Below are 18,902 nucleotides of genomic sequence, written 5' to 3' on the forward strand. Positions count from 1 at the left end.
TATTTAGATTAAGACACAAAGGAGGCTGGGTGCGGTGATCCCAGCACTTTGGGAGGCCAAGGCAGGAGGATCATCTCAGCCCTGGAGTTTGTGACCAACCTGGGCAACATGCCAAAGCTCAAAAATTAGCCAGGTATGGTGTCATGTACCTGCAGTCCCAGCTACTCTGGAGGCTGAGGTGGGAGGATCACCTGAGCCTGGGGAGGTTGAGGCTGCAGTGAGCAGTGGTCGCACCACTGCACTCCAGCCTGGGTGACAGAGTTAGACCCTGCCTGGAAAACAAAAAGACACAAAGGGATGTTTGGTGCTAAGACATGAGGAATGCTTGATTCACCTGACAATGTCTGGGATGAAGGACAGAATCACCACATGGGTCCCCAGATGACAAACAGTTCTAAGTTGATAGCGGGGGTTGCCCTCAAAGGCTCAATGAGAGGAAGCAGGCTGTTACAGTGATGGACCAGGAGGGGCAGGGGTATGTACATGATCCACATCAACCCATGTGAGTGCTCACTCCCTGGAGTGTGGCTGGAGGCTCAGGCCCAGCGCAGCTGTGGCACAGACAGGCAGAGGCTGGAGCAATAGAATACCATGTTTACTAAACCTGCTTGCGCACGCCTGCAGTTTAGCCTACCTTGGTGACCACATGGCTCCGATGTGCAGTCCAGGCCAGGATGGACGGCCTGGGTGGATGTGGGACCCAGCCCACTCTCAGCTGTGCCCCTTGAGTAGGCTGTTGCATCTGTGTCCCTATAATATGTCCCCACCACACCCATCACTTTAGGAGGCAAGACTCTGGGGCCACAGCCATGCCAAGGCTAACAGGGATTGGAGGGAAGGGGGATCGATGTCTGGGACACAGGGGAGCCTGGCAAGAGGAGCGATATGGATCCAGCAACCATCCAAGGGGAATGAAATCAGCATGTCCAAGAGATGTCTGCGCTGCCAGTTCACTGCAGCACTGTTCACAATAGCCGAGAGATGGAAGCAACCTCCATGTCCACCGATAGATGAACGGATAGGGGAAAGGTGGAGCATATACAAAACAGAGTACCATTCAGCCTTAAAAAGGGAGAAATCCTGTCCTTTATGAAAACATGGGTGAACCTGGTGGATATTATGCTAAGTGAAATAAGCCAGGCACAGAAAGACAAACATCGCATGACCTCACTTACATGTGGAGCCTAAAGAAGCTGCCTTATACAAGTAAAGAGGAGAACGCTGGGAGGAGAGGGGCTGGGCAGCTGTGGGTCAAAGAATACAAAATTTCAGTCAGACAGGAGGGGTAAATCCAGGGATCTTGTACAGCTCGGTGACTGTAGTTAACAACAATGTATTGCATTCTTGAAAAACGGAGTGATACGGGGGAAACGGAGACAGGGAAGAGTGAAGATCACCGTCCAGCCGTGCAGGACCCAGGGGGACAGAGTGGGCACTCAGAGGTGAACCTCCAGCAGGTAGCGCAGGCGACACTGGCTCTCCTGGTAGATGAGGTACTCGCTCTGGGAGAATGTGGAGCTGCTGAACTCTGGGCAGGGCAGAGGCCGGCCCTGGGGCACCACTACTCGCTGGCCATCCAGCTCCAGCTCAGTGTCCTGGGTCGGATCTGCAGGGCACATCAAGGGTCAGGGTGGCTCAGGGGTCGCTGGTCCCTGGCCTTACAAATAAGTCCTGCTGCCTGCTGTCTCCACATCTGTCAGAGGGCACGTCTGCTCATTCCACCTTGCCCACCTCCAGACCACGGGATAGGCTCGGGCTTCTGCCTGGAGTGTCCGTCCTGCCTTCTCTCTGGGAAACTCCTACTCATCCTTCAATGCTCGGTCAATGACTGAGCATTGAAGCCCTCCGGGATGCCCAGGAAAGATTTGTTGAATCAGTGGATATTTGTCAAATGACAAAGTGAGTGGCTACAGGGAAGCTTCTTTTTGTCCCTTTTCACAGCCCCCTCCCTGAAAATGTCCCAGCCCCCACCTCAGCCCCACCTCTCTCCTTGGCCTGTCCAGCTTCCAAGGACTCACCAGGCTCGGTGTGGCCTCGGGCAATGACACTGTTGAAGCCAGGAGGTGGGGTCTTCAAGCTGGGGTTGTCCCTGGTGATATGGTACTCTCTGCCCAGGGCCACCTCACCCAGGAACATGTAGCCGATGTAATGGTCCCCACAGTTCATGCCAGTAACTGGAGAACACAGGGAGGCACCGGCAGGCAGCTCAGCCTGCCTCCTGCTAGCCTGCAGGCTCCCCTCTGCTGCCATGTTATCCCTTCTGGCTTTGCTGCCCCAGCCCAGAAAAGGCTCACTCTCCTCCAGCCGTCACTCCCTCCTTATCCCGGCCTGCTCCCTGTGGCCAGGCCTCTGCACCCGCTGCTGTCCTCATGAAAGTCAGCAATGGCCTCCCAGTGACCAAACCCGGGGCAGAGGCTTTTCTCCCTGGCCTGCTCTGCTGACTTCGCTGCTGACATCATCAGCCCCTACCTGGGACCTCCTCACGCTGGTTCTCCTGAGCCTACCCTGCCACTGTTTCCTAAGCTCCTCTGCCCTCCTGGTGGACCCCTTGCTCCTGGTGACCTCAGGCATCCTAGAACCTCAGCCCCATCTGTTTTGGGATGTATCCTTGGTCCATGCTCTCTTGGCCTTACAAATGGTGGTGGCCTCCAATGATGGGGTCAGCCCAGGAGGTCATTTCAGTGAGGACACTTCTGGCCAGAAACTTGGAAGTCACTGGAGACCGTGCTGACCCTTTCCCACACGCTGGCCATCCCACCTCCCACACATCCCTCTCATGGGCTCCCTGCCCCGCACCTCCCAGCCCTGGACAAGGCACCCCTCACATCTGGCCTGGATGAGAGCATGGCCTCCCAGCAGCCTCTGGCTGCTGCTACCTTCTCCACAGCTATAGCCACTGAGATCCTGCCACAGACAAGTCCAGCTGGGCTCGCCATCACTCCCAGGTCTGGTTGGTGCACCCATCCTATCTGTATTACCTCCTCCAGGAAGCCATCCCTGACCATCAGGCACTTCCCCTGAGATCCCCGTCCTAAAGCCCAGGACAACCCACTGAGCACTGTAGTCATTAACCACTAAATGGTTCTTCTTTCGGATCTACCGTGAGTTTCCAGTGGGCAAGGACTGGGCCCCATCCACCTTAGTGCCACCCCTCCCAGGGCCTGGCCTAGAGGGAAACCTCACCATAGCCAGCTGACTTGCTGTTCTCTGAGGCAAAGTAGATGCCCTTGCCAACACGCCCACCAGAATGTGGCATGATGCGGAGCCCACTAGTGAGGATGGCGGCCACCACGGCCACGTTGGTGCCGTGCCACAGCAGCCTCCGATTACCCAGTCTGGAGTGGGCCTGGAATCTGTCTCCCTGAGTGGAAAGGATGGGAGAAATGGGAGTCATGCCACCCAAGCACTCAGGCACCTTGCCCTGCTGCTCAGAGGTGTGACCAAGCCTGAGGGCCCCTTTGCTTACTCGGGCACACTCATGGCCTGGCAGAAACTGAGCAGAGTTGCTAAACGATTTGCCAAGGGGCAGATAAGCCAAGGGCATCTTCCTAAGGCACAGGGTGATGGTGGAGGGGGTGGGGGATCTCCCTTACCTCCCCTTCTCGGTTTACTCTCCAAACGTGTTGAAGAGTAGGGCACCTGTGGTTGTTGCCAGTCTGTTTTAAGTAGGTCTGTATCACCTGTGGGGAGAGCAGAAGCTGGGTGCCAGGGTGGGAGGCTCAGGAGTTAATCCCCCTCTTCTTGTCCCCCTAGTCCCGAGCCCTCTGCAGGCCCTGGAGACACAGGAAGAGAAGGCTGAGGGCGAGTATTCCTCTGGGTACCTGGAGGGCAGGTGGGCAGAGGGACGGGGCTCACTGTTAGCCTGGCCCCTCTGTGGGGCCCAGCTCACCTTGTACTCAGGTGCCCCAGGGTCCAGCAGCTGCAGCTGGCACTTGAGAAGCCGGTAGTCTCGGTCTAGGGGGTGTGGCACCTCCTCCACCATCTTCTTCTGCTCAGAGGCTGCCTGCAGGGCCTGGGCCAGCTCGATGTCTGCCAGCACCTAGCATGATGGGCCCTGGCTGCTCGTCTTCCCACGTGACCTTTGGCTTCCCCTCTCCTCTCTCACATGCCTGGTACTGCAGCCACCCCACCAGTGTGTCCGCCTGTCCCATTACCCCATCTGTCTTCCTGGCCTTCCCCACCCATCTGTCAGCTCACCCAGGCAGTCCACCCCTCTGGGCCTTCTTGGACACCTGTCCCTCATCTCGCTGGTCGCCTAGGCCCCACTGCCTGCCCGCACCCCTGCCAGCCCTCACCAGCAGCATGTCCTTCTTGGCCTGCAGAAGCTCTGGGGTGTTGATGGGCGGGGGCCGGCTACGGCCAAAGTTGTGCGGTATGACGGTGTAAAAGTGGGAGGACAGCTCGTCCAGGCTCTGGCCACCATCCCTGGGGCCTTTCAGGGCGTCCTCCAGCGCCTCCAAGGCCTCGAAGCCACGTGCAATCTGCTGCTTGCTCAACTTTCCCAGGGGCATCTTCTTCACATCTGGGGAGATGGGGGAGCGGGGAGACTCAGCCCCGAAGCCCTGCCTCCCTGAGGCCCCTGCCACCCTGCCTGCCTCACCCCTCACCCAGGTCCATGAGGGCCATGGCATTCTTAAACATCTCCTTGCTGAAGATGTTAGTGATGAGCTTCTGCGTGGCTGGGTCCAGGGAGCAGGGCTGTACCTGCTTAGCCACAGTCCTCACTGGGCCTCCGTCCACCTGAAGATACAGAGCACGTGTGAGCAGGAGCGGCTGGGCAGGGCGCGACACCAGACAGAGACCAGCCAGCCTGAGGCCAGAGGGGAGTTCTGTGCCTGAGGCTGCACAGCTGGGCAGTGGCACAGCCCAACCAGCGGGGACTCTCCAGTCAGCGCCCTCCCTCTGCCCAGGGCCCGCCTCCCTTCCCTGGCCCTCTCACCTTCACCACAGCTTCCTGGGCCTCATCCTCTCCCTGCACTTCGATAAGTGTGTACTTGCCAGGGTGGGCCACAAATCGGTCTCGCTCTGCCCATTTGTTCTTGGTCTTTTCCTGAAATTTCTTCTCAAAGTCCTTCTTTGCATCTTCTAGTGTTGTGAAGGGGTTGAGCTTCGACTGGCCGAGCTCTCCCTGCCACCCACAGACAACCTTCAGGGGTGTGCCCACCATTGGCGTTTGCTGGCCTGTGTGCTGGGCCAGGCCCTGTGCTGAGCACCCCTGGATGGTTGGGGATGCCGCCCAGTCAGTAGCCGTGGCCTTCTGGGGGCCCTGGGCAGCATGTGCAGAGCAAGCGGGGCACTCACCACGCGGCCCCAGCGGGTCCAGCAGGCGAAGCGGCTGCCGTCCTGGAGCAGCTGGATGACGTAGAACTTGTTGTTGTTCTTCCCGATGTCAGTCTGGTTCAGGGTGCAGTCGTAGTCCTCATGCACCTGGGCCAGAAGGGAGGTGGGGGCAGGCTGGCGGGGGTCAGATGGGTGCCTGGCTGCACACTGAGAGGGCTCCAAAGGGGACAGGAGTCTGACAGCAGTGGGAGTCAGAGGGACTCTGTCTTGGAAGCTTGGGTGGTCATGGCTCTTCCCTAGGGAATGTGGTGTGACACTCGCATGGGGGTATGGGGGATTCTGGGAGGACACAGCTGGGCACTGAATGGGGAAATCCAAGAGGGACATGGCTCTGCCCTGAAGGGACACGGGTGAGCGCCACGGAGACTGAGGTGGTCAGAACCTTTCCCTAAGCATGCTGGGCGGAGGCCTGCATGGGGTCTGAAAAGCAGATGTGACCTGCCTAGACCTGATGGGACACAGACCTGATGTCTGTGGTCAGAAGAACATGGCCTTGCTCTGGCGCGCTTACCTGGGGGCCTTGGGCTCCAAAACCAGAACTGAGCTCCAAGGGGGAGGCCTGGGTGTGTTTGTGCTTATCAGTGGGCAGGCTCTGGCCTGGCTGGGGCCACTCACCCGGGTCCCAGGGTTGCTGCTGAGCGGACACGTCGGATCCACACGGATTATGCGCTTCTCTGCAGGTGCGGCCCTGAGGGCCTCAGCAGCGGAGCGGAAGAGGTCCTCCTCCCCTGCCCCCTGCCGCCCTTTCTTCTTCTCAGGGCCCTCAGTCTGTACCGAGGGCTTCCGCTTTGGAGCCATGGCTGTCCTGAGGCACAGAGGGGCCTGTGGGCCTCCATGGTCTCCTCATCCCCAATGCCCACTCTCACTCCCCACCCCCACCCTGGGCCTGTATAGCACCAACTTGTCCCACCCCAGGCTCCCTGTTTGGTGGCCTTTCACTGTGTCCTCTGTCCACTCTGACTGCATTCCCAGCCCCAGACCACACCCAGCTCTTTGTCACTCAGAAACACTCCTTTCCCCAGTCACAAGTGCAAGGTTAGGACTCTGTCCAGTCTTCCCACTCTGGTCAACAGAGTCTGCCTGGCTCCCTACCCTCTCCAGCTCACCTGTGAGTCCTGAGGGGTAGGGAAAGTGAAAGGAAGATCGCTCCAGTCCACTTAGGGGCTCCTCCCCCTGTGTCAGCTAGTTCAGCCCTGGCATGGTTGCTGGGCTGAGTCACGGAGCTATGGGGGAGGGTGGGCAGAGGATGCTGGGGGCGGGACTCTTGGGGCCAGATTTATCCCCCTGAAGCTTAGAACCCAGTGCTGTAGAGGCCCTTCCCAATGGACTGAAGAGTTCTGGGAAGTCAGAACTCCAGATCAACGGCCTTGAACTGCCAGAGGGCAAAGGCCAGTCCCACCAGGCCTTGCCCTGCCCTGCCCTGCTCTGCCCTGCGGAGGACTGTGGGCAGGACCATAGGACACTCACCTAAGAAAAGCAGGGACATGGGAGAGGTCTTGGCTGCCACCCGACCTGGTTGTGTGCGCCTCCCAGGGCAGTCTCAGGTCTAGTATCTCCCCATGAGTCTCAGGCGTGACTTAGCGAGGGAATTCCCAAGAATCACCAGACGCCGTATGTGCTTGTGTAAGGGTTAGACATCGGCTATTTGGCCACCAGTGGGGTGAAGCAGAGGCCGGGGCAGGTCGAGTCAGGAGGCCAGTCCCACGGACGGGTGGGCACTCGATCTGGCATATCCAAGGCCCGGGCAGTCGCGTCCGTAGTGGCCGGGGCCTGCGGCATGCATCTGTCGGTCGCCCGGTGACCTTGGGCCCGGGTACAGGCACTGCCTCCCTCTCCCGAGGGCTGCTTGGATCCCCGCTGGGCCTAGCGCCTGGCTGCCCCAGGAGGGGAGGAGTCACGCTCCAGAACGCGGATGGGTTCCGCGTCTCTGGCGCCCCCCAGCGGCCAAGGGGCGCAAACACCGAGAAGGCTCTTGCTATTTCGAAGTCGGCCAGCAGCAGAGCGCAAGCGCCGCAGCTTCAGGCCGGAAGCGCCCGGGAGACGCCGGCTTCCCACTCGAGCCTGGTGCGGGAGCCTATAGGAATTCCAGGAGGCGGGGCCACAAGAGTGCATCCTATGGGTGTTTGGGGGCGTGGTAGAGCCTGCAGAAGGACCCAATGGAGCATTGGAAGGCGGGGCCCGGGCTATGGCAGCCTATCAGGAAGCGGAATCTTGCCAGGCGGCTGGGGTGCGGGGAGGGTTCAGTTGCCACGTGAGTTCTCCGGTGGTTACAGGCACACACCCGGTGGGCAGCATGTCGGCAAAAGCGGCTGCTCGTAAGCGGGGAAAGCCGGCTTCGGGGGCCGGGGCTAGTGCGGCGGCCGGCAAGCGGCGGCGAAAGGTGAGCATGGTGCTTCTGCGGGCCGCGGTATGCCCTGGTGCTGGAACAACTGTCATCCCATCAAAGGGACCCGGGTCCAGGCCCTTCCCCAGCCCTTCGCCCGGGACACCAACTGGAATCAGCTTCGTTCCTCTCTCCGCTAGCCAAATCCTAGAAAACTGTGCGCTTAACCCGGGAGCCTTTACCATCCTGGGGCTCATGAGGGACCCGAGGAGGCCCCTTAGTCAATGCCAGGGTGGTCGGGACTCTTGACCAAAGAAAGGACCGTATAATTCCCAGGCCGTCTCTGCGGGGGACAGGGGTAAATCCAAAGGTGGCACCAAGATGAATGAGGAGATCTCCAGCGACTCTGAGAGCGAAAGGTGAGCTGTTCTTTTCCACCTAGTGGGAGGGAAAACTGAGGCCCATGGTGAATGGAAGACTCGGTGAGTCCGGGCAGAGCTAAGCCTAGAACCCAAGATTCTGGCCGTGGCTCTGACATCGTGGCTCATTCCTTTAGTTTCTGGTCCTGCAAAGTCTCTTTTCTGCGAGGTCTGTGGATGGGAAGGACCCTAGGCCCCAATCCGAGGCTACTGCGACCTCCTTGGGTTTTGGCAGGGAGCTAAACATGGGACTGGACTGATTGTGAAATTGCAGGAAAACAGAACAAAGCTGTCAAATATTTCTTGCATCCCTCTCCCCTTGCCAGTTTTCCTGCAATTTCACAATTACTGGAGTCCCTGTCTCTTAACATGCCAGGCACCGTCTTCACTGTTGAAAGTGCAGAGTTAGGCAGGAGGTGAAGAGAGTGTGTTGTAGTGAGATGTGTATCTTATAGTTGTGTGTCTGGGAACAGGGGAGGGACATTTAAATAGGGTCTTGAGAGATGAGGAGGAGTCTCTCATGGAGAGGTAGGGAAGGCATTCAGGAATCAGAAAAAAGTTTGAGGTGTGAGTGTGCCAGAATGGATGATAGAAAAGATGGAAGGGGCTGGGCCTGGTAACTCACACCTGTAATACCAGCGCTTTGAGAAGCCAAGGTGGGAGGATTGCTTGAGGTCAGGAGTTTGAGACCAGCCTGGACAACATAGCGAGATCTTGTCTGTACAAAAAATAAAAAAGTTAGCTGGCTATGGTGGCATGCACCTGTAGTCCCACCTACTCGGGAGGCTAAGGTAGGGGGATCCCTTCCCAGGAAGCTGATGCTGCAGTGAGCTATGATCATGCACTGACCTCCAGTCTGGGTGACAGAGCAAGACCCTGTCTCTACAAAAACACAATAATGGGGGGTGGTCATAGGTGCATGCAGATTCTAAAGGGCTTTGAATGCCCCCCTCATTTCTGCAGATGATGGGTGTGGTTGCTTTCATGATTTCAAAGAGTCAGGCAAGGTGTCAGGCCTGACCCTGTGGGTTAGAGCTCTTGGATCAGGGAATCCTAGTGTCTTCCTTATGAGTTGACTTGAGAATCTCACTTCTAGAATTGAGTATGTGTTGCCTTAATTTGCCTGCAGAAAGACTTATGTACTTTTTTTGTTTTTGAGACAGAGTCTCACTCTGTTGCCCAGGCTGGAGTGCAGTGATGCGATCTTGGCTTGCTGCAACCTCTGCTTCCCTGGTTCAAGTGGTTTTCCTGCCTCAGCCACCTGAGTAGTTGGGATTATAGTCCTGTACCACCACGCCTGGCTAATTATGTATGTGTAGTAGAGATGGAGTTTTACCATGGTGGCCAGGCTACTCTCGAACTCCTGAACCTCAAATGATCCACCCACCTCAGCCTCCCAGAGTGCTGGGATTATCAGCATAAGCTACCATGCCCAGCCATTAATGTACTTTTCTTAATCAGAAGGTTATTGTGGATAAGTGTGTGCCAGGAAGGTTATTGTGGATGAGTGTGTGCCAGGCTAGTGTAGGCTAAGCAGTTTTAAATATTTTTTCAATGTGTTGTGAAGCTTGTTAGATACAGAAGAGTGAATGATATGCATTTGTAATGTAGAGAGTAGTGGTAAAATGGTAAACCTCTGCACTTACCACTTAGGTTAAGAACTAGAGCATTTGCAGCAACTTAGAAGCCCCAACTGTTATTCCTAACTTGAGTTAATAATTTCTTTGGTTTCTTTCTTCTTCTTTTAAAAAATTAATATTTTCCATTTAGGTATGATTTACATATAGTAACATTCACTTTTTAAAGTTATGGTTTGGTGAATTTTGACAAATATACACAGTCATGTAACTACCACTACCTTGAAGATATACAAGGGTTTCATCACCCTCCAAAACTCTTCCTGCTTCTTCATAGTCAGCTCCTCTCCCTCCCCACGTCTGTGGTAGCTACCACCCCTAGAGTTGTGTGTTTTCTAGCATGCCATGTAAATGGAATCATAGTGTGTACTTCCCTTGCATTTCTTTACTGTTCTGCCTCATGCATATGAATCCTTCAACAATAGATCGATTAGTTTGGCTAAATTGAGTAGAAGTCCGAACTTAACACAGGTCCCTTGGCTGTGTAAGGGAAGGGCAGCACCAGCCCTGTTTTTGGCTAGAGGCCTGCCAGGCATAGGGCACTAAATGATTGCTGGGGCATGGTCCGGCTTTGGCTTTCCTGAGAGTTTTCAAGGCCCCTTCTGGGGAAGTCAGGGGCAGGGCTATGAGTGAGTCCTGGAAACACGGTTAGGGCAATGGACAGAGACTGCGGGCACATGATCAGAGGGAATGGGCTGCCCTGGATTTTCTGTGTTTGAGTGCCCATGACCTACTCCCAGCTCCCAGAAGCAGGTCAAAGCAGGACCTGTCTTTGAGTGAAGTGAGTACTCTCTGCTGGTCTGGGGACTGGGGGCATGGAGGGGAAAGCAGTGACTTTATCAGTAAAGGTCAATCCTCAAGCAGTGAAGGTTCATTTTGAACCTTGTCCCCAGGGTAAAGGATGGTGCAGTGGTGATGACAGTCCCGGTGTGTCTGCCTGGTGGGTCCTTGGATCTGATCCAGACCGTCCCCGTCATGTCTGGGGATGGTGTCCTCTTCTCTGTTCTCTCTGTAGCATCTCTGGTTTCTGGCATCCCTTGCCTTCCCTTTCCTAGTTTACTCTCTTGTTTGGGGAGTACATCCTCTATCCTTCTTAAGAAAAAGAGGGAGAAACAATTCTGTGGCACCTTGCACAGCTGGCAGTGTTGTTGATCGTTTGGGCATGGCATTTTAGGGGTCTGCATATTCCTCCAGAGCTGTGTGTGTGAGGCTCCTCTGTCTCGTTCTCAATATTGCTGTTGAGATGCTGGAGCATTTTGGTTCCTGACTCTTTGTATGTGACCTGATTTCTTTTGAAAGCCTGGTTTCTCTCGGAAGCCTCCTCTTTCCCCCAGAGTTGAGAGGCTTTAGGGATCTCTTTGGGATTTGGGTCTGTTTCCACCCTTATGTGGGCCACTGAGTGGGGCCTTTTAGCTTGGAGAGTCACATCCTTCAGCTTTCTGCAGTGTAGTTACCAGCCATATGGGCTGGCGGGGATGGGGAAGGTTGGATAGGAAGGTGAGCATTCAGAAGGCAGGGTCCTAGTGGTCAGAGGAACAAGCTGAGCCCCTCAGACCCAACCCCTCTCTGCCCACAGCCTACCTCCAAGGAGGCCTGAGGAGGAGGAGGAGGAAGAGCTGGAGGAAACTGCACAGGAGAAGAAGCTGCGCTTGGCCAAGCTCTACCTAGAGCAGCTCCGACAGCAAGGTGAGCCAGTGGGCAGCCATGGGCAGGGCTTGTGCCTGTGTTGGTCTGCTGTGTGCCGCTGCAGCCCCAGCCACCTGATGGGTGACTGACATGGGTGCCCAGTGAGTGCCCGGGCTGTCAGTACTGGCTGCCCTGTGGGGGTGGCCAGGAGCTCTCATGGGCCTTCCAGGGAAGCCAGTACTGACAATAAGTACTGATCCAATAAGTAAAGGCATGAAGAAACCCTCCAGCCTGCCCTCCCCTCTGCTGAGGCAGCTGGAACTTCCTGCGTTACCCAGCCCTGGAACAGTGGGATGGGGACAGGATGGGAGAAGAGGGGTCTGAGCCTCGGTTTACTTGGTCTGGTCTGTCCTGCACAGAGGAGGAGAAGGCTGAGGCCCGGGCATTTGAGGAGGACCAGGTGGCGGGGCGCCTGAAGGAGGATGTGGTAGGTGTGGAGGGAGAGTTGGCGGAGGCAGGGGTGGAGCTGATCTGCTCCCAGGGTCCCATCTGACTCTTCTCCATGCAGCTCGAGCAGAGGGGCAGGCTGCAGAAGTCGGTGGCAAAGGAGGTGAGTGGGCCTGGTAAGGTTGGAGGGAATTGGGGTCCCACCTGGGTTGGTGGGCAGGTGAGTCAGTGGGGGCTCAGGGTGTGGGGGTCTTTGCTCTGGAACATGGTGGACACTTGGGACTATAGGGTCAGGTAAGGAGCTGGTCCCTGTAGCCTTGGGTCTTGTTTTCCTTCTGGCTGGGATGGGTGGGAAGGGCCAACACTGCTGGGTGGGGTTGATGGGGGTGGTGCCTTTATGCCACCAGCCACAGTGACCCAGCCCCTGTCCGCCCAGATCCAGGCCCCAGCCTCCACTGACATTCGTGTTTTACGGGGGCACCAGCTCTCTATCACATGTTTGGTCATCACCCCCGATGACTCGGCCATCTTTTCTGCTGCTAAAGACTGCACCATCATTAAGTGTGAGTGAGTGCCTGGGTGGGGCCGGAACCCCCGTGACACATCCAGGATGGCTGGTCAGGGGAGCGAGAGTGGTCACGGCAGGCTGAGCCCTGAGCTGCAGGCAGGTTTGCTTCCCTAGAGGTACTCTCTGGGTGACAGTGGAAGCTGCTGCCTGGCAGTGGGGCTTATGAGACCCTGTCCCTAGATACCTTTGGACAAAGTCAGGCTGATGATTTAATGGGAATCAGTGTTGCAGGTGGGTGGTTGGACTAGAAGGCATTTGAGGCTGTGCAGTCCTGGGATTGAGACCCCGGTCCTCCTGGGTTCCCATCCATTCTGGCTGAGCAGTTCTTCCTCCACTCACTGGTGACAGAAGAACTCAGACCATCAATCCCATGTCCATCCCTTTTCTTCTTTGGGCTTCATGGCTGCTGTTTGGCACTAATGTCCCTCTTCATAGATGAGGAAACTGAGGTGGCTTTTCTGCAGGCTCATGGTGGCTGGGCCAGGTCTTCTGGCCGAGTCTGGTCCAGGACCTTTGCCATGGCTCTTTATTCCATGCTGGAGAGGGGTTGCCAGCCAGCCCTGTCCCCACATCCCAGTAGCTTCTCCCCCACCCCCCATGGCAGGGAGTGTGGAGAGTGGACGGAAGCTGCATGTGATTCCTCGAGCCAAGAAGGGTGCCGAGGGAAAGTCCCCTGGCCACAGCAGCCACGTCCTCTGCATGGCCATCTCCTCCGACGGCAAGTACCTTGTAAGGCCAGGTTGGCCCTGGGGGCAGGTGGGAGGTCTGGTGCACAGTGGGTGCCTGTGGTCATTGTCTTCACCCCGTAGGCTTCGGGTGACCGCAGCAAGCTCATTCTCATTTGGGAGGCCCAGAGCTGCCAGAACCTGTACACCTTCACAGGACACCGGGATGCAGTGTCGGTGAGGAGCTGGGCCTTTGCCAGGGGATAGTTAGCGGGCATGTGCTGAGTACGCTAGGCTCAGTGCTGGCCTCTGTGGTCCCGGTCCTCAGGGAACCTGCATCCGAGGGTAGCGAGTGGGTAGTGAGTGGTGTTATGAAAGACATAAATGGGCTAAAGGGATGGGGAGACCTGGGGGAGACTGGGTTGAGCTTGCTCAGGAATCAGGGAGGGCCTTGAGAAGTCCGCCTCTGGGTAGGGTGTGGCAGCTCTTAATCCCAACACTTTGGGAGACTGGGTGAAAGGATCATTTGAGTCCAGAAATTGGAGGCTGCAGTGAGCTATGATTGCACCATTGCACTCCAGCCTGAACAACACGGTGAGACCCTGTCTCCAAAAAAATAAAGAAGTCTGCACCTGCTCAGGGGCAGATGGGCATGTGGGCTGCACAAAAGTGCCTCCCAGGACATGCCACATGGCTTGCTTTTTGGGAAGTCCTCCCGGGGCCTGACCTGTCTCTCACCTGCTATAGTCCAGGTCCTCTTTGTCCTCTCCCTATGCACCCTTAGGGGCTGGCGTTCCGCAGAGGCACCCACCAGCTCTACAGCACATCCCATGACCGCTCCGTGAAGGTGTGGAACGTGGCAGAGAACTCCTACGTGGAGACTCTGTGAGTGTGTGTGGGAGAGGGTGTGTGGATGCATGTGCGTGAGTTCACGCATGACCCCTATCCTACTCTGTCCGCTCTGCAGCTTCGGGCACCAGGACTCTGTGGCTGCACTAGATGCCCTGGGCCGGGAGTGCTGTGTGACCGCTGGGGGCCGGGATGGGACTGTACGTGTGTGGAAGATCCCTGAGGAGTCCCAGCTTGTCTTCTACGGCCACCAGTAAGGTGGCCTGCCATGCCAGTGGGGGCTACAGGGGCTGGGGGTGGGCTTAGGTCACACCCCTCAACAGCCCCTTTCTCCAGGGGCTCCATCGACTGCATCCACCTAATCAACGAGGAGCACATGGTATCCGGCGCAGACGATGGGTAAGGGTGCCTTTGGATGTCTCTGGCCACGCCTTCTGCTCCCAAGCGCTGGCTGCCTGCAGGGACCTGAGCTTGCCTCATGGAACCCCCAGTGGGGTAGCTGTTGTAATCTCTTTTCATAGATGAGGGTGCGGAGGCAGAGAGCTCAGATGACCTTGTCTCAGCTGTGTGCTCTTGACCCCTTCCTGTCATGTGGCCTTTTTTCTTTTTTTTAGAATTAAAAAAAATTTTTTGTGGGTACCTATTAGTTGTATGTATTTATGGGGTACATGAGATGTTTTGATACAGGCGTGCAATATGTCATAATCACATCATGGAAAACAGTGTATCCATCCCCTCAAGCATTTATCCTTTGTGTTACACGTGTTGACTTTTCTGCCTCTGGCCCCTCACTGCTGTACTCCCTCCCTGTCCATAGTTCTGTGGCCTTGTGGGGCCTCTCCAAGAAGCGACCACTTGCCCTGCAGCGTGAAGCTCACGGGATGCGGGGGGAGCCAGGCCTGGAGCAGCCCTTCTGGATATCATCGGTGGCAGCCCTCCTCAACACAGATCTCGTGGCCACAGGTGGGTGCCCTGAGAGGCAGGGAAGAGGGGCTGCCGGGTGGGCTGCCGGGTGGGGGTTGCTCACTGTCCCTGTCTCCCCAGGCTCCCACAGCTCCTGTGTGCGGCTTTGGCAGTGTGGGGAAGGCTTCCGGCGGCTTGACCTTCTCTGTGACATCCCCCTGGTGAGTGAGTGGGCTTGAATGCTCAGCCTGTCTTTGCCACACTGCCGAGGCCCCTGGAATTCGCTCTTTAAGGTCTTTCTTCTTGTCAGAAGGGAACCTTCTCAGGGCAGGGCCAGCTCCTAGCACAGGGCCTGGCAGGGACCCTCCCCGGGTTCCCTCTCCTGCTCCCCTTTCTAGCCTAGGCTCTGTCCAGGGTGCTGGAGTACAAGTCAGGGAGCAGCATGGGCAAAGGCATGGAGGCCTGGCCCTGTGATGGGATTTGCACTGCTGGTGCCAGATTGGGTGGTAGGCTAGAGTGTGTGGACTTGACCGTCCACACTGGGGTGACCTGAGGGAGAGTGGCAGGATCTGTCAGTGATGTGTGCTCAGAATGTAGGGTCTGGGTCAGTGGGGACTCATGGGGTCTCCAGGGCCCCACAACCAGGAGCCAGCCTCAGGCCACGGCCTTGACATTCTTGGTGTACACTGCCTCCTTCATCCTCACAAACTCACTGCCAGCCCAGTGCTCTGCTTACCCTCATCTGACAGATTTGGAGGCTGAGGCCCTGATAGGTAAAGGGCTGGCCTGTATCAGCAGGTGGCAGGGGGCAGAGCAGGGATTTAACCCAGTCTTGGTAAGGCCCAGCCCTTGACTGCGATGCTGAAGATGGTGCTTGAGGGGTGTTCTAATGTCTTTTCATGTTGTCTTTCTCTCACTGCTCAGGTGGGTTTTATTAACAGCCTCAAGTTCTCCAGCTCTGGGAACTTCCTGGTAGCTGGGGTGGGGCAGGAGCACAGGTATGTGTGGCCCTTGAGGGTGTGGTGAGGTGGTGCAGGCTGGACAACTGCGTGGAAATGGGCTGGAGACTGGTCCGGGTCTAAGCTGCTCCTTGTGCTCCCTGCAGGCTTGGCCGATGGTGGCGAATCAAAGAGGCTCGGAACTCTGTCTGCATCATCCCACTCCGCAGGGTCCCTGCACCCCCAGCTGCCGGCTCCTGACACTTACTCTCCTTATTTAAGTCCTTCCCAGGCCATGTCCCACCCTCTTTGTATTAAAAGCCTCCTCTTTTGGGCCTTGTCTCTTGTAGCTTCTTAGGGGAGTGGAGTTAGGGGTGCATCAGGGGCTGGGTGGGAGGCTGCCTGGGAGGGACAGGACTCCAGCAGTCTCTTAGCTCTGCCCCTCTGCTAACCTGAGGGCTGTTATCCTTTTCCAAAGAACTTGGGATGGAGACCTCGGCTGGCTCCTGGCTCCTGGCCCCTCCCTGAGTGTCCTGCATGACCTCACTGGGCTAGCTGCCTGTCACTGCCCTTGGGTGGTCGGGGTCAGAAGCTGCTCACCCTTCAAGCCATGGCTTGTAAGGGCTGGGGCTAGGGTCAGAACTGGACTGTAGACAGCAGACTTGCAAGTCAAGCAGGCTTGGCTTCCTCTCCCAGGTCACGTCAGGAAGCTGGCAGGGACACACTGCCCGTGAGGTGTAGGGGTGGGGAGTGGGAATGGGACCCTGCACTGGTGGGCTTGCTGTTTGAGGACAGGGGTCCAAGTTGGGAGGAGTGCTGTCTTTGGTCTAAATGTCAGAACCAGACTGCAGTGCTCATCACAGCCAGGCCCTGCCTGCCAGGCAAGTGACTCAAAGTGAATGCTCACTTTCCCTGATTTCACTGAGTGGGTAGCTCTCTCCTGCTGTGGGGTGTAGCCAACGAGGAGGAGGCAGAGGTGGACTGGAGATGCAGAGCACAGTGAGGTCCCCTCCTCTCAGGAAAAAGGAGAAGGGGATGTTAAGGGAAAGCCTTCACCCATGGGGCCCAAGGACTAAACCTGTGAAGGAGTGGTGTGGTCCCCTGAGAGAAGAAGCCACCCCCTTTTGCCCCCATGCTCATGAGGCCTCCCCCTCAGACTGACCTGTGCCTGCCTGTAACTAACCTGGGACCAGAGGGGTCAAGTTCAGGCTGAGCCTCTGAAAAATACTATTTATTTATTTTTGAGATGCAGTTTCGTTCTCGTTGCCCAGGCTGGAATGCAATGGTGTGATCTTGGCTCATTGCAACCTCCACCTCTCAGGTTCAGGCGATTCTCCCACCTCAGCCTCCTGAGTAGCTGGGATTACAGGCGTGCACCACCACTCCTGGCTAATTTTTGTATTTTTAGTAGAGACAGGATTTTGTCATGTTGGCCAGGATGGTCTCAAACTCCTGACCTCAGGTGATCCACCTGCCTCAGCCTCCCAAAATGTTTGGATTACAGGCGTGAGTCACTGCCGGCCTGAAAAATCCTATTACAGATGAGGAACATGTTGGTAGAATTCACTCACTCCTATGTCCCGTCACACAGTGAGCTCAGCAATGTCATAAACGCATCTGAAGAACACTGCACACAACACAGAAAAGCCCCTGAACATGTGAACCCTTTCCCATTAGTATATTGTCACCAAATGAAAATGACGACTCCAACTTGGAAGTTGAAAGTAATTTCTCCCATAGTTTCTATTCTCAGCCTTTCTCTGTTGGGGCTTCCTTGCTATTGGATTCTTGAGCAGAGGCTGCTGTCAGCAAATCCAGTGCCTCAGTGTCTCCCAGGACCCTTCTCACCTCCGCTTTGCCCAAAATCTGGCTGTTCTGGTAGGGTTGAGTTCCACGCAGCTCTCAGGCTGAGATTGAGTAGGTGTTCATGACTCCTGCATCCATTAGCTATTGCTGGGTGGCAAACCATCCTAAAACTGGCTTAGAACCATTAGTGTGCATGAGTCTGTAGGCCAGCTGGGGGTTTCTTCTGGTCCCAGCTGAGCTTGCTCATGCTTTTGCAGTCAGCTGTGTGTTTGAAGCTATGCTGACCTTGACTTGTCCATGTTTGGAGGTTGGCTGGCAATGGACACACTGGGAAAACTGCACATCCATATGTGGTTTCTCATTCTCTAGCAGGCTAGCCCAAGCCAGGTTTGTTCACTTGTCTGCACAGGGTTAAGAGAGAAGCATGAAAGTCATCTAGAGGTCTGGGCTTGGACCTGGCACTTCCATCACGTTCAGCTGGCCAAAGTGAAAGGCAGGCCATCCCAGATTCAAGGGAAAGAAACTTCCTCTTTTGATGGGAGCGACTACCTTGTCATGTTGTGAAGGGCACAGAAACGGGACACTTTGGCAGTGAATCCACAGTGTGTACAGTGCAGAACATCACTCCACCTTTCTCCTGCCAGAGCTGGGCTCTTCTTACTCCTGAGTGGACAGAAGATGGTACTAGAGGGCAACCTCAGACTCTGATGGTCCAGGAAGAGTCAAGGATGGAATGGCCAGACCCTAGCCCTCTGGCCACTATTTTTTTTTTTTTTTTTAGCAGGGTCTCTGTCATCCAGGCTGGAGTACAGTGGCACTGTTTTGGCTCACTGTGACCTCTGCCTCCCTGATTCAAATGATTCTAATGCCTCAGCCTCCCAAGTAGCTGAGTTTATAGGCATGCACCACTACACCTGGCTAAATTTTGTATTTTTGGTAGAGACAAAGTTTCACCATGTTGGCTAGGCTGGTCTCAAACTCCTGGCCTCAAGTGATCTGCCTGCTTTGGCTTCCCAAAGTGCTGGGATTGCAGGTGTGAGCCACGGCACCTGGCTGCCCCCCTGGCCACTATTAGGAGGGTGGCATGACAGATGAGCAGCCAGTATCCACTCTTCCCTTCTTCCTGAGAATGGGCCTAGAAGTACAGTCTGTACTGCTGAGCCACGCAAACTACAGCCATTCTCAGGGAATCTACCATCAATCCTAACTTCAAAAGGGAAACTAGAAATCAGGAAGTTGAAGGCAAGAGGGCTGGCAACCCATCTTCTAGGGGGCTGGGCTCACTTTGTGGGGATGGTGACAGTAATATGTCTTCTATACCTGTTGTATGGTCTGCCAGGTACTCATTCCCATTTCTTTCTGAAAGTGTAATTCCAAATTC

At 55.9% G+C, this 18,902-nt stretch overlaps 2 protein-coding genes across 5 annotated transcripts; one reads left to right on the forward strand and one right to left on the reverse strand.

The window, feature by feature from the left end:
- Positions 1 to 1,065: 1,065 nt before the first annotated feature.
- On the reverse strand, positions 1,066 to 7,242 carry PARP3 (poly(ADP-ribose) polymerase family member 3). Of its 4 annotated transcripts, none has more exons than XM_037738587.1 (12): positions 6,808 to 7,242; positions 6,447 to 6,563; positions 5,956 to 6,145; positions 5,302 to 5,427; positions 4,940 to 5,128; positions 4,608 to 4,740; positions 4,296 to 4,522; positions 3,890 to 4,039; positions 3,594 to 3,680; positions 3,184 to 3,361; positions 2,019 to 2,174; positions 1,066 to 1,606 (listed from the first exon to the last, which is right to left on the reverse strand). In XM_037738587.1, the coding sequence occupies exons 3-12, from the start codon at positions 6,136 to 6,138 to the stop codon at positions 1,437 to 1,439; spliced, it is 1,599 nt and encodes a 532-aa protein (XP_037594515.1). In that variant the 5' UTR covers positions 6,139 to 6,145; positions 6,447 to 6,563; positions 6,808 to 7,242; the 3' UTR covers positions 1,066 to 1,436. The 4 variants fall into 4 exon arrangements, with proteins under 4 accessions (XP_037594515.1, XP_037594570.1, XP_017403303.1 ...); XM_037738642.1 differs by having other exon boundaries at positions 5,956 to 6,140; positions 6,808 to 6,948; XM_017547814.2 differs by lacking the exon at positions 6,447 to 6,563 and having other exon boundaries at positions 5,956 to 6,140.
- A 319-nt stretch (positions 7,243 to 7,561) lies between these two features.
- On the forward strand, positions 7,562 to 16,051 carry RRP9 (ribosomal RNA processing 9, U3 small nucleolar RNA binding protein). The gene is made up of 15 exons (XM_017548088.2): positions 7,562 to 7,720; positions 8,000 to 8,082; positions 11,296 to 11,405; positions 11,765 to 11,832; positions 11,914 to 11,955; positions 12,229 to 12,355; positions 12,965 to 13,089; positions 13,170 to 13,262; positions 13,810 to 13,910; positions 13,993 to 14,127; positions 14,211 to 14,273; positions 14,692 to 14,837; positions 14,919 to 14,998; positions 15,702 to 15,775; positions 15,883 to 16,051. Exons 1-15 carry the CDS (start codon positions 7,634 to 7,636, stop codon positions 15,974 to 15,976), a joined length of 1,428 nt encoding a protein of 475 aa, XP_017403577.1. The 5' UTR covers positions 7,562 to 7,633; the 3' UTR covers positions 15,977 to 16,051.
- The last annotated feature ends 2,851 nt before the right edge of the window (positions 16,052 to 18,902 follow it).

The sequence above is a fragment of the Cebus imitator genome, unplaced genomic scaffold (genome assembly GCF_001604975.1).
Source record: "Cebus imitator isolate Cc_AM_T3 unplaced genomic scaffold, Cebus_imitator-1.0 Scaffold0, whole genome shotgun sequence".
In the NCBI taxonomy this organism is placed as follows: Eukaryota; Metazoa; Chordata; class Mammalia; order Primates; family Cebidae; genus Cebus; species Cebus imitator.